A 12,745-nucleotide genomic window follows, 5' to 3' on the forward strand; every position below is an offset into this window, starting at 1 on the left:
GCCATAGTTTACAGAAATGCTGGATTCAGAGTCAGCTAGAGGCCTAAACATGTTAAGGACAAAACCTCTCCCCCCATCCCACCATGAATTGACATAATGTGTTGTTTGCATCCCGAACTGAACTCCCTGTGTGTCCTTGAGAGTCAAGACAGGTGCCAGTCAGTCTGCACTAGACTGAGAAACTGCTTGTGCACCTGGGACTCTTGTAGATAAGCAGACCCTCCTATCTTCATGGTCCAGTAGTTCCCAAGGGAAAAGAGTGTGGCTTTTGCCAGCTTAATTATTCATGATTTCTCCTCTCCTGCCACTCCCATTTAGGAGGAGATTTCTGTTTTTTCTCTTCTCCTTTTCACAGTTCCATAAATATGCAGGCTTCTGTTTAGATTGTCTGGCTTAGAGGTCCACATGCATGTTCATTTCTCTTGTAGTAACCACGCACAATGTCTCACGGACTTGTATTAATACCCAAAGCAATGAGGGTTCCAGTGACATGGGTAGGGTCCCATAGACAGAGACTTGAGCTTTGTGTTTTGTTTTCCCTCCGAGGCCAGCTCTCTCTTCTCTATGCTGTGCTAATGATAACAATAATAACAATTTTCATATATGTTTGAAAAGTACTTTACATCTATTATCTCATTTAACCCTTATAATAACTCTGATAGATGCTATTATTATCCCTATTCTATAGAGATTGTATTTTATATCATATATCATATCATATCATATCATATCATATCATATCATATCATCTATATTATAGACTGGGCCACCTCGGTTAATGAGATCAAGACCCATAAAGTACTTTGACTAATCATGCCAGCACCTCGTGGTGCTGCTGTCTCTTTTTTAGATCCTGGTCATTCTCTCCAACTCAATGAACCCCTCGCCTTGCTAATTTGGAAAGTCCACTTTAGGATTGCTTACCTGTGCTCAGGAAATGTCACAGAGCAGCACAGAAAGCAACAGAGCAGCAACCTTGTCATCAGAAAATTAAATGGAGTGCAGTTGGCATCAAAATCTTCAATTCTAGAAGGGCCTCTGAGCTCCAGGAGAGAATTAAGCATTGGTTCTTTTAAGAGGTTTCCCAAATTGTTTGGACCAAAGAAGTCACAATAAAGTCCACATGACATAATTCTGTTGGGCATCTCAAAAGCCAAATTAAAAAACAAACCAAACTCACACAGTACATTTAGCACAAGTTGTTAAAAAAATCTAACATTTGAAAGATCTACCTTGGTTTCTGTTCTTTCACTGTTAGAGTCCCTAATGTCTATCCTTAACTGCCTGGTTTTATTCATAAACAGTTACAGATCTGAGTATCGTTTGCTCAGTTATATTGTCATTTCTAAGGAACCATTCAATACCCAGTAGTGCTTTTTCTGTCTTTTCTCCACATGCATAAAATTGAATGGCCAGAGGATGCCCAGTCAACTTGGGGTTTACTGGCTAGATCTTTCCTTCTCTCCCCTCCCCTCTCCCTCTTCCCTCACCTTTCCCTCTCTCTCTCTCCCCTCTCCTTTCCTCTCTTCCCTTCCCTTCTGAATAGGTCTTGGCCTAAAAGGGCCATCTCTAGTCATCCTGATGAATATCTGGTCAATGGATCCAGATGGCTCTGGAGGAGAAGTGAGGCCTGTGACCTTGCACAGTCCTCCCTTACTCAAAACAAAATCAAGTGCAAGTCATGTCATCATTTCTCTGATGGCATGGTCTTCTTCGGCAAGGAAGGATGAATTAAGTGACTTATCCAGAGTCATCCTAATAATAAGTATCTGCAGTCAGATTAAACTCCATCCATTGAGACACCTGGCTGCATAATAAAAGCTGACCTATCACAGTCTCAGAATTTCCAAGTTGGAAGGGGCTTAAAAAGTCATCTAGTCCAACCTTAGTCTAACCTTGAAGATTAATCATCTAGCCTAAGCTTGATGACTCTCTTGTGAGTGGGAGGCCAGCCCCTTTCCAGGCAGCCTGATCTAGCTTAGGCAGCTCTATTAGCAATCTTTTTTCCTCTCTTATATTAAGTTGATCTCTGCCTTTCCACAATTTCCACCAATTGTTTTGATATTGCCCTTTTGAAAAAAAATCCTCCCAGAGGTCATAACAGGACAACCTCTAGTATCTTGTTTTCTGGTACCCCTGTACCTCTTCTCTCTTTCTTTGGTGTCTGAGGGAAATGGTAAGGAGGAAAAACAACAGGTACCTGAGGCCTCATTAGGAGACTACAGCAAGTGCTGTACCAGGACAGGTGATGATTCTGACAAGCTGCGTGCTAATCACATCCATTGGCTATGCTGGCAAATCCCTTTTCTCCTGTTGTTAGTATAATCACACGGTGTCATTAACTGCTTGTAACTTGATCACCCCTCTTCTCATTTCTTTTGGGAGGTTGCCCCTTCAATCATCTCCCCTACTCCTTTCTTCTGCCCTCTCCCCAATCTCTCCTGATCCATTGGCTGCTTCTTTGCTGCATTCAAACATACTCAGTTCCTTTCCTCCAAAAAAGTTAAGTTATTGCCTTATGGTCATATAAGTTTTAGTAACTTTAAAACTGGATTAAGACTTCTCAGATGTGCTCTTTTTCACTTCTAAATTCCTAGAAAAAAAGCAGTCTATATCTATTTCTTCCAAATTCTTCCCCTTCTACTAATTTCTCAACTGCTTAAGTTCTGGTTTCCTACCTCAGAGCTTTTCTCTCTGCAATTACCAGTGTCTGTTCATTGTTTAATCCCACAATCTTTTTCAAGCTAAATTCTTCTTGACCCCTTTGCTGCTTTTGACACAGTTGATGACCTCCTCCTCCTCCTCGATATCTTTTCCTCCTTTGGATTTTTTTTTTGAGGGGAGGTAATTGGGTTTAAATGAATTGCCAAAGGTCACACATCTAATAAGTGTCTGAGGCAAATTTTGAACTCAGGTCCTCCTAACTCTAGGGTCTATGCCCTATCCACTGTACCACCTACCTGGCTGCTACTCTCTTTCAGATTTCATAATATCCTCTCCTCTGGTTCTCCTATGTGTCTCATCACTCTTTAGTCTCATGTGCTAGATCATCATCTGTGTTTCCATCTCCTACACATGGGGCTTATCCCATGGACTCTGTCCTAGGTCTTCTTCTCTTCTCTCTTTAAATCTTGTCAGCTTCATAGTCCAATTACTATTCTCTAGGTGCTGATGACTCCCAAATTGACATGTCCAGTCCACGTCTTTCTTCTGAGCTGCAATTCTGCATCAACAATTTCATGTTGCCCATCTGCATCTGGATGTCTCAAAGGTATTTCAAACTCAAGCTGTCTAAAACAGAACTCATTATCTACTTCTTAAATGTATTTTTTAATTGGACCTATGATTTCATTCATTTGGAGAAGGAAATGGCAAACCACTCCAGTATCTTTGCCAAGAAAACCACAAATGGTGTCATAAAGAGTCCGGTTTGACTGGAAAATGATCCAACAGCAGCAACAACTGATTTCATTGGTGTAGGGAACTCTCAGTGGGAAACTCATCCCTTTGTCAATGCAGTTTCAACATCTACTCTGTAACTTAGAGCATTGCCTGGGAAACTGAGGGGTTAGGTAACTTACACAGGGTCACATACACTCATTTCCTGATCACAGCAACAGGCTTCTAATTGGCCTCACTGCTTCCAGTCTTTCCCTTATGTAATCTGTCCTGCACACAACTGAAAAAATAATCTTCCCAGAACAGAGTTTTAGACCATGTCACATTCATGTTTAAAAAACTTCATCAGATTCTTGCTGCCTGTTGGATAAAACACAGATTCTCAGCTTGCTATTTAGGATCCTTCACAATTCGGCTCCAGTCTATTTTTCCAGACTCATTTCATATAACCCTCTCCACCCTTGAGCATTCTCTATCTTAGCAGCTGGACTACTTGCCACTTACTGAACTTCATATTCCAGTTATTGTGGCTATGTCTTTGTATAAACTACTTTGATTCCAGAAAGTATTTTCTCAACTTTTGCCTCTTAGGGTGTCTGATTACTTCAATGTTTGAATCAAGTGTCACCTCCTACTTGAGGCGTTGCATGTATCCTCCAAATTCTTGGTGGGGGTGGAACAGGGGCAGACTTCTGAAATTACCACATATTTGCTTTGTACAGACTCTTTTTACTCATGTGTGTATATATTACTCTCCCTACTTACCCTAGGAGAATGTAAGCGTCTTGGAGGCAAGTGTTATTTAATTCTTTTTTTTTACTTTGTATCCTTAGCACAGGATACAAAGTATCTTATACATTATAAGATACATTGTGTCTTATACAATATAGTGGATGCTTAATACATGCTTGTTGAATTAATTTTAATAAGCTTATTCCTGCCAGAGTCCCAAAACAAATAGTGCCTGTCCAAAGCTGCTATCTGTGGGAGAGTCTCAGGAGGAAAATAATTATTAGTCACTCCTTAACTCTTTATACCTTCTTTATTTTCCTGCTTTTCCCACCTTGTGAGGGCAGCTAGGTGGTGCAGTGGATAGAGCACCAGTGCAGGACTCAGGAGGACCTGAATTCAAATCTCACCTCAGATACTTGGCACTCACTAGCTGTGTGACCTTGGGCAAGTCACTTAACCCCAATTGCCTCATCCTGGGTCATCTCCAGTTATCGTGATGAATATCTGGTCACTGGATCCAGATGGTTCTGGAGGAGAAGTGAGGCTGGTGACCTGCACAGCCCTCCCTCACTCAAAACAAAGTCAAGTGCAAGTCATGTCATCATTTCTCTGATGGCATGGTCTTCTTTGGCAACGAAGGACGAGCACACATTCCCACCTTGTGGCTTTTCTTTAAAAAAAAAAATATTTTAAAGTTTACAAAATGTTTGCTTTACAACAGCCCTACAAGGTAGCTACTATAAGCACCAACCCTTAGAGATAAGGAAAATGAGGGGCAGAGAGGTTATATATAAGTCTTGCTTGTGGTCTTACAGTTGTAAAAGAATTGCCTTGCTGTAGCGAGTGTCCAGTAGAGATTATGCAATACAAACTTGCAGTTGACCCAGTGGGCAATTTTTCATGATTTTCTGCATCTTTGTTCAGTAGTGTGTGAACTACATTGGTAAATGTCAGAGCTTAGATTTGAACTAAAGTCATTTGACACAAAGTCCACCATGCTTCCTATATAACATACTATGCCTGTGTTGATGGAAAACAATACTACAGGACCAGATCTTTGAAGAAACATGACTAGATCTTTAAAGTCCATGACCTTTAGGAGGTCATAAATATATATAAATATATAAATAAATAAAGAATATTAAGAATTAATATTCTTTCAGTTTTATTGGGATCAGAAGGAATACAGGGTTATCTATTAAGCATATGAAATAATGGATCCCCAGAGTACAAAAAATGCTACACCTACCTGCAGGGATCTCAGGAAACATTCTTAGTCTAGCAACAACAAAAATCTCAAAACAAAATATACATAAAATAAAAATTTATGTTCTTTGAATTCATAATTCTATATTTGTCTACGTTATATGGCATTTTGGGAGTGCAGTATTGTTGAAACCTAATAACAAGGCTGAATCCCTTTCCCCCACAATTGGCAATCTTACCCGGAGTGGAAAAGGCAATCTCTCTGGAGTTGTAGGACCTTGATTTAAATCTTATCTCTAACACTTACTACTTTGTGATGCTGGGCAAATACTGCAACTTAAAGGAAGGAGATTGGGGAGATGGCATCTGAGGTCCCTTCCAGGTGTAGACCTGTGATCCTCTGAGCCTACTACCAAGTGGAAGCTTACTCACCAGCAGGATCTGGAAAGAGCCCACAAGTTCTGGCTTTTTGCTATCTTCTCAAATTGCTACACAGGGGAGCTTTCTAATAGAGTTTAAAAGGGAGGGGAGCTTTTGAAAAAGTCTGATTTGGTTGTGAGGAATACTGTATATTTGTGTAAAAAAAAAAGTACTCTGTTGTATTTTAAAATGTGGGGAAGAAAAAAAAAATAGCCAAACCCCATTATGAAGTTTGGAAACTGTTGGCAGTGACTAGGGTGGTTTAATGAGCATTTCTTGCATTGCAAAGAAACTTTTACAACAGCCCTGAGCTCCAGAGTTAGACTTGAGAGATGCAGACACCTAGTTTTCAGAGAAGGCTGATTGGAAAGAGACCAACCCAGGGGAATCCTTTACGTCTCCCTTCCAGGCAGATGAGAAACAAGACTAAAGAGTGAGAAGCTTGGTGGAAGGAAGATTTCCCAGTAGGGAAGAAGCTGGGATTTAGGGGTCTGAGGGAGTAGCAATCCAGAAACAGAGATAAAGTCCACAATTCAGAGACTCATTAACTGGAGTCATGAAGGTGAGCACAAATTAAAGGCTTTTGACACAGAAACAACCTCCTAGAGAAACTGTGTTAAAAAAAAAAAAAGATGGTGGACTCTGAAAGGGTGTTAGATTTTGTATTCATCAAGATAGTTAGGAAGATGGCTAGAATGTTGGTCCTAGAGTCAGGAAAATCTCAGTTCAAATCCTGCCTTAGATATTGATTAGCTGTGTGATCGTCCCAAATTACTTAACCTCTCTCAGCCTCATTTTTTTTTCTTATCTATGAAGTGGGTATAGTAATAGAACCTATTTCACAGCATCGTTGAAAAGATCAGATGAGGTAATATATGTATAGCACTATGTCTGCCTTAAAGTTCTACAGAACTACTAGCTATTATCATTATAGTATACAAGATAGAACCTTAACATTGAAGTCAAGAAAGATCTCGGTTCAATTCTCATTAGCTGTAACCTTGGTTAAGTCCCTTACCCTCTCTGAGCCTCTGTTTCCTCATCTGGAAAATGAGGTGGTGGGACCACATTGCCTTTTATGTCCTAAGTGGATTTAAATATAGGATCCTATAATTCTAATGGGGTAAAACTCCAGCTGAGACCTAGACTTCTTAGAGTCCTTAGTTTCTTTAAAGGCCTAATTCAGTTGTCATTTTCTGTGGAATCAGTCAGGCAACAAGCACTTGTTAAGGGCTTAATAATTGCCCAGCACTGTGCTAGGTACCAGGGATACAAAGAAAGGCAAAAACACAGTCCTTGCCCTCAAGGAACTCACAGTCCAATGGGGAGATGCACATGCAAACCATACAAACAATTGCTGTGTACAAACAATACATATATATATGTATGTGTGTGTGCATATGTACACATACATACGTACACATATAATATATATATGTATACAATAACTGATTGTACAAAATATACAGTAAATGAAGAACGGTGTCAGAGGGGAGGCACTGGTATTAAGGAGGACTGGGAAAGACTTCTTGCAGAAGCAGCAAAAGGCATTTTAGCTGAGACTTGAAGGAAACCATTGAAGCTGAGAGGCAGAGATGAGGGGAGAGAGAGAATTCTAGGCATGGTAAAAACAAACAAAAAACAAAACCCCAAACCATTAAAAATGCCTGCAGCTGAGTGAGAAAGTATTGTGTGTGAGAAACAGCAAGGAGGACAGTGTCATTGAATCACAGAGTGTGTTGTAGAGAGTAAGACGTAAGAAGACGGGAAAGATGAGGGAAGGAAAGGTTATAAAAGGCTTTGAAAAGCCAAACAAAAGATTTTGTATTTGTTCCTGGAGGTAATAAGAAGCCAATTTAGTTTATTGAACAGAGGGAGTGGAGAAGGGGTGTGGAGGGGAGGGATGAGATGGTCAGACTTGTGTTTTAGATCAATTTAAGAGCTGAGTGTAGAATGGACAAGAGTGGGGAGAGACTAAATGCAGGAAGGCTGGTCAGCAATCTATTGCAATAATCCAGGTTTGAAGTGATGAGAACCTGTGCCAGAATGATTACAGTGTCAGAGGAAAGAAAGTGGGCATAGAAGAGAGATCTAAAGAAAGTGGAAACAACAGGGCTTGATTGGATATGGGCAGCGAGAGAAAGTAAAGAGTTAAGGAAGACTCCTGATTGACAAGCCTGGGTGACTGGGAGGATGGTGATACCCTTAACAGTAATAGGGAAGTAAGGAAGAGGGGAAGATTTTAGGAAGAAGACAATGAGTTCAATTTTGGACACATTGAACTTAAGATATCTATAGGAAATTCAGTCTGATATTCCTGAAAGGCAATTGGAGATATGAAACTGGAGATTAGAATAGAGGTTTGTGTAGAGAAGTAGATCTGAGAGTATCTACATGGAGAAGATAATTTAAAAATGTAGGAGCAGATTTCATAAACTGAAATGGTATGGAGGGAAAAGATAAGAGGGTCTAGGGGACCCCCATTTTGACAGGTGTGATGTGAATGAAGATCCAGTAAAGGAGACAGAGGAGCAGTCAGAGAGGTAGGAGGAGAACCAGGAGAGAGCGGTGTTGTGAAAACCTAGAGAGGACATAATCAGGAAGAAGAGGTTAATCAGCAGTGTCTACTGGCTACAGTGGCTACAAAGAGGTCAAGAAGGATGAGGATTGAGGAAAGACTGTTGGATTTGGCAATTAAGGGATCATTAGTGACTTTGGAGAGATTAGTTTTAGTTAAGTGGTGAGGTCAGAAACTAAACTGCATAGAGTTAAGAAGAGAGTGAGAAGAAAACAAGAGTTTAACCACAGAAGAGAAGACAGGAATGGGATAATAGTGGGGACATACAAATCAAATGAGGGGTTTTTGATGATGTGGGAGAGACAGGTATGTTTGTAAACAGGAAGCAGCCAGTAGACAGTGAGTGACTGAAGATTAATGAGAGAGTAGGGAATGGGGATTCACTTGTACTAGATGCGTTTACCTTGATAAGGCCACCTTTTCATGTGAAAAAGGGGTGAAGGAAAATATGGTAGCAGAAGGCATGTGAGTTGCATGAGAAGAGGATCAGGTGAGAAGCAGAAGCTGTCAGTGAATGACCTCTGTTTTTTTAGTGAAATATGAGACATGAGTCTAAGTTGAGAATATGAGGAAAATGTTGTAAGATTTGAGGAGAGAATAAAAAAGGTTTTGGAGAAGCTATTATTGTAAATGAGGCAGTGAATCTTTTACGGATGTGTAAAAAGATTGCCCTGTTGCAGTGAGGGTCCAGTTGAGATTATGTAATATAGACTTGTGGTAGATCCATTGGACAATTTTTTTTTATTTAACTTTTAACATTTATTTTCACAAAATTTTGGGTTACAAATTTTCTCCCCTTTTATCCCCTCTCCCCGCCCAAACCCAGGCATTCTAATTGCCCCTGTGACCAATCTGCTCTCCCCTCTATCCTCCCTCCCTGCCCTTGTCTCCGTCTTCTCTTTTGTCCTGTAGGGCCAGATAGCTTTCTTGACCCCTTAACCGGTATTTCTTATTTCCCAGTGGTAAGAACATTACATTTGATCCTAACACTTTGAGTTCCAACATCTTTAGCTCCCTCCCTCTCCACCCCTTCCCCTTGGAAGACAAGCAATTCAATATGGGCCAAATCTGTGTAGTTTTGCAAATGATTTCCATACTAGTTGTGTTGTATAGGACTAACTATATTTCCCTCCATCCTATCCTGTCCCCCATTACTTCTATTCTCTTATGATCCTTTCCCTCCCCATGAGTGTCGACCTCGGTTTGCATTCTCCTCCCCATGCCCTCCCCTCCATCCTCCCCCCACCCTACTTGTGTCCCTGTCCCCCACTCTCCTGTATTATGAGATAGGTTTTCCTATCAAAATGAGTGTGCATTTTATTCTTTCCTTTGGTGAAATGTGATGAGAGTAGACCTCATGTTTTTCTCTTGCCTCCCCTCTTTATCCCTCCACTAATAAGTCTTTTGCTTGTCTCTTTTATGAGAGATAATTTGCCCCATTCAGCTTCTCCCTTTCTCCTCCCAATATTTCTCTCTCACTGCTTGATTTCATTTTTTTTTTTGAGATATGATCCCATCCTCTTCAGTTCCATCTGTGCACTCTGTCTCTATGTATGTGTGCGTGTGTGCATGTGTATGTGTGTGTACTCCCACCCAGTACCCAGATACTGAAATGTTTCAAGAGTTACAAATATTGTCTTTCCATGTAGGAATGTAAACAGTTCAACTTTAGTAAGTCCCTTATGACTTCTCTTTGCTGTTTACCTTTTCATGGTTCTCTTCATTCTTGTGTTAGAAAGTCAAATTTTCTTTTCAGCTCTGGTCTTTTCATCAAGAAAATTTGAAAATCCTCTATTTCATTGAAAGACCATTTTTTCTCCTGAAGTATTATACTCAGTTTTGCTGGGTAGGTGATTCTTGGTTTTAGTCCTAGTTCCTTTGACTTCTGGAATATCCTATTCCATTCCCTTCGATCCCTTAATGTAGAGGGTGCTAGATCTTGTGTTATCCTGATTGTATTTTCACAATACTTGAATTGTTTCTTTCTAGCTGCTTGCAATATTTTCTCTTTCACCTGGGAATTCTGGAATTTGGCCACAATACTCCTAGGAGTTTCTCTTTTTGGATCTCTTTCATGCGGTGTTCTGTGGATTCCTTGAATATTTATTTTGCCCTCTGGTTCTAGAATCTCAGGGCAGTTTTCCTTGATAATTTCATGGAAGATGATATCTAGGCTCTTCTTTTGATCATGGTTTTCAGGTAGTCCCAGAATTTTTACATTGTCTCTCCTGATTCTATTTTCCAGGTCAGTTGTTTTTCCAATAAGATATTTCACATTATCTTCCATTTTTCGAATCTTCACGCTATGTTCTGTGATATCTGTCTTTCTCATAAAGTCCTTAGCGTCCATCTGTGCCATTCCAGTTTTGAAAGATCTATTTTCTTCAGTGAGCTTTTGAATCTCCTTTTCCATTTGGCTAATTCTGCTTTTGAAAGCATTCTTCTCCTCATTGGCCTTTTGAACCTCTTTTGCCAGTTGAGTTAGGCTAGTTTTCAAGGTGTTAATTTCTTCAAGATTTTTTTGGTTCTCCTTTAGCAGGGAGCTGATCTGCTTTTCATGCTTCTCTTTCATCCCTCTCATTTCTCTTCCTAGTTTTTCCTCCACCTCTCTAACTTGATTTTCAAAATTCTTTTTGAGCTCTTCCATGGCCTGAGCCCATTGGGTGGGCTGGGACACAGAATCCTTGATTTCTGTGTCTTTGCCTGATGGTAAGCATTGTTCTTCCTCATCAGAAAGGAAGGGAGGAAGTGTCTTTTCTCCGAGAAAGTACCCTTCAATAGTTTTATTTCTTTTCACTTTTCTGGGCATTCTCCCCAGCCAGTGGTTTGACCTCTGAATATTCTCCTCATACCCACCTCGCTTCCTGGTCCTCCCAGCCAGCGTTTGGGGACTGAGATTCAAATGCTGCTTCCCGCCTTAGGGCTTTTGGCGGGGGCAGGGCTGCTATTCAGTGTGAGAATTAAGTTCAGATGGCAGGGCCGCCTCTCAGGCTCTGTTCCCTCAGGGAGTTTATGCACAGACCTTCCACAATGGATCCAGGCTCCCGCCCGCTTGGGGAGCCCCTGTCTGCAGCCACCTCTCAGCTTCTATCTCCCGGGAGGGGGGCCCGAGCCATGGGGGCACCCCACTCCTCTCTCGACCCACCAAAGAGACTCTCTCACCAACCCTCGTCACCTGTGGGTGGAGGGACCCGCGTGGCTGCTGGACATCCCGTCCCCGAAGCCTGCTGGGATCTTTTCCTCACAGTGTCGCGGCCGCTGCAGGGCTGCACTCAGCTCCCAGTCCCGGTGCCCAGTCCGCAGCACGAAGGACCCCCTGCGAGAGGTTTGCAGGTCTCTCCGGAACAGAAATCTCCCTCGCTCCAATGTTCCGTGGCTTCTGGGTGCAGAATTCACCGTGAGTTGGTCCCCTCTAGCCGCTCTGTGAGTTGTGAGTTCGGAGCTATGTGTATGTGCGTCTTTCTACTCCGCCATCTTGGCTCCCCCATTCGACAATTTTTCATGATTTTCTCCAATTTTGTTCAGCATCGTATGAGTAATTCAAGACTGGGGTTTAGAAGGACAAGATCTTTAGTAAAGTAATGGGGCAAGAAACTCATTAGGAAAAGACAATGTAGAGGTAAACCCATTCACTGTGGAGCAAGATGACAGAAAAAGCAAAAAATAGCCATAAATGTCTCTCAGGGCTCTGTCCTGGGCCATCTTCTCTTCTCCCTACAAACTACTTCACTTGGTCATCTCATCAGCTCCCATGGATTTAATTGCTATCTCAAATGTACTGTCTTATCCCAAACCTCTCTTCTGACCTCCAGTCTTACATCTCCAACTGCCTTTCAGACATCTCAAACTGGATGTCCAACAAATATCTTAAACTCAATATGTCCAAAGTAAGACTTGTTATCTTTCCCCTTAACCCTTCCCCTCCCTCCTAGCTTCCCTATTACTGTAGATGATAATACCATCCTCCTAGTCTCTCAGGCTTGCCACCCAGGAGTCATTCTCAACTCTTCACTATCCCTCAGCTCCCTATCCAAGTTGTTGCCAAGCCCTGTCAATTCCACCTTTGCAACATCCTTCATATAGACTCCCTTCTCTCCTCTGATACTGCTGCCATTCTGGTGCAGGCCTTCATCATTTTATGCTTGGATTGTTGCAGTAGTCTGCTGGTGGGTCTGCCTGCCTTAAACTGTCTTCCCACTTCAATCCATCCTCCATTCAGCTACTAAAATAATTTACCTAAAGTGCAGGTCACCCCCTCCAACCCCACTCAGTAAACTCCATTGGTTCCCTATTGCCTCCAGGATGAAATATAAAATGTTTTGTTTGGCATTCCAAGCCCTTCATTACCAAGCCCCCTTCTGTTTTCCAGTCTTCTTATACCTTACTACCCAACATGTATTCTTTGATCCA

At 41.5% G+C, this 12,745-nt stretch overlaps 1 protein-coding gene across 4 annotated transcripts in view; it reads left to right on the forward strand.

Annotated features, from left to right (window-relative positions):
• The window catches only part of LOC140508905 (uncharacterized), a 55,838-nt gene that overhangs the window by 8,944 nt on the left and 34,149 nt on the right, over nucleotides 1-12,745 (forward strand). For all 4 annotated transcript variants that reach the window (XR_011968524.1, XR_011968526.1, XR_011968525.1 and 1 more), the window contains exon 2: nucleotides 3,166-3,271. Coding sequence is in view for 1 of the 4 variants with exons in the window: in XM_072616805.1 (XP_072472906.1) it covers nucleotides 3,166-3,271 (106 nt within the window). In the remaining 3 variants the exon portion in view is untranslated. The remainder of the gene's footprint in view (nucleotides 1-3,165; nucleotides 3,272-12,745) is intronic.

Source organism: Notamacropus eugenii, chromosome 5 (genome assembly GCF_028372415.1).
Source record: "Notamacropus eugenii isolate mMacEug1 chromosome 5, mMacEug1.pri_v2, whole genome shotgun sequence".
NCBI lineage: Eukaryota > Metazoa > Chordata > Mammalia > Diprotodontia > Macropodidae > Notamacropus > Notamacropus eugenii.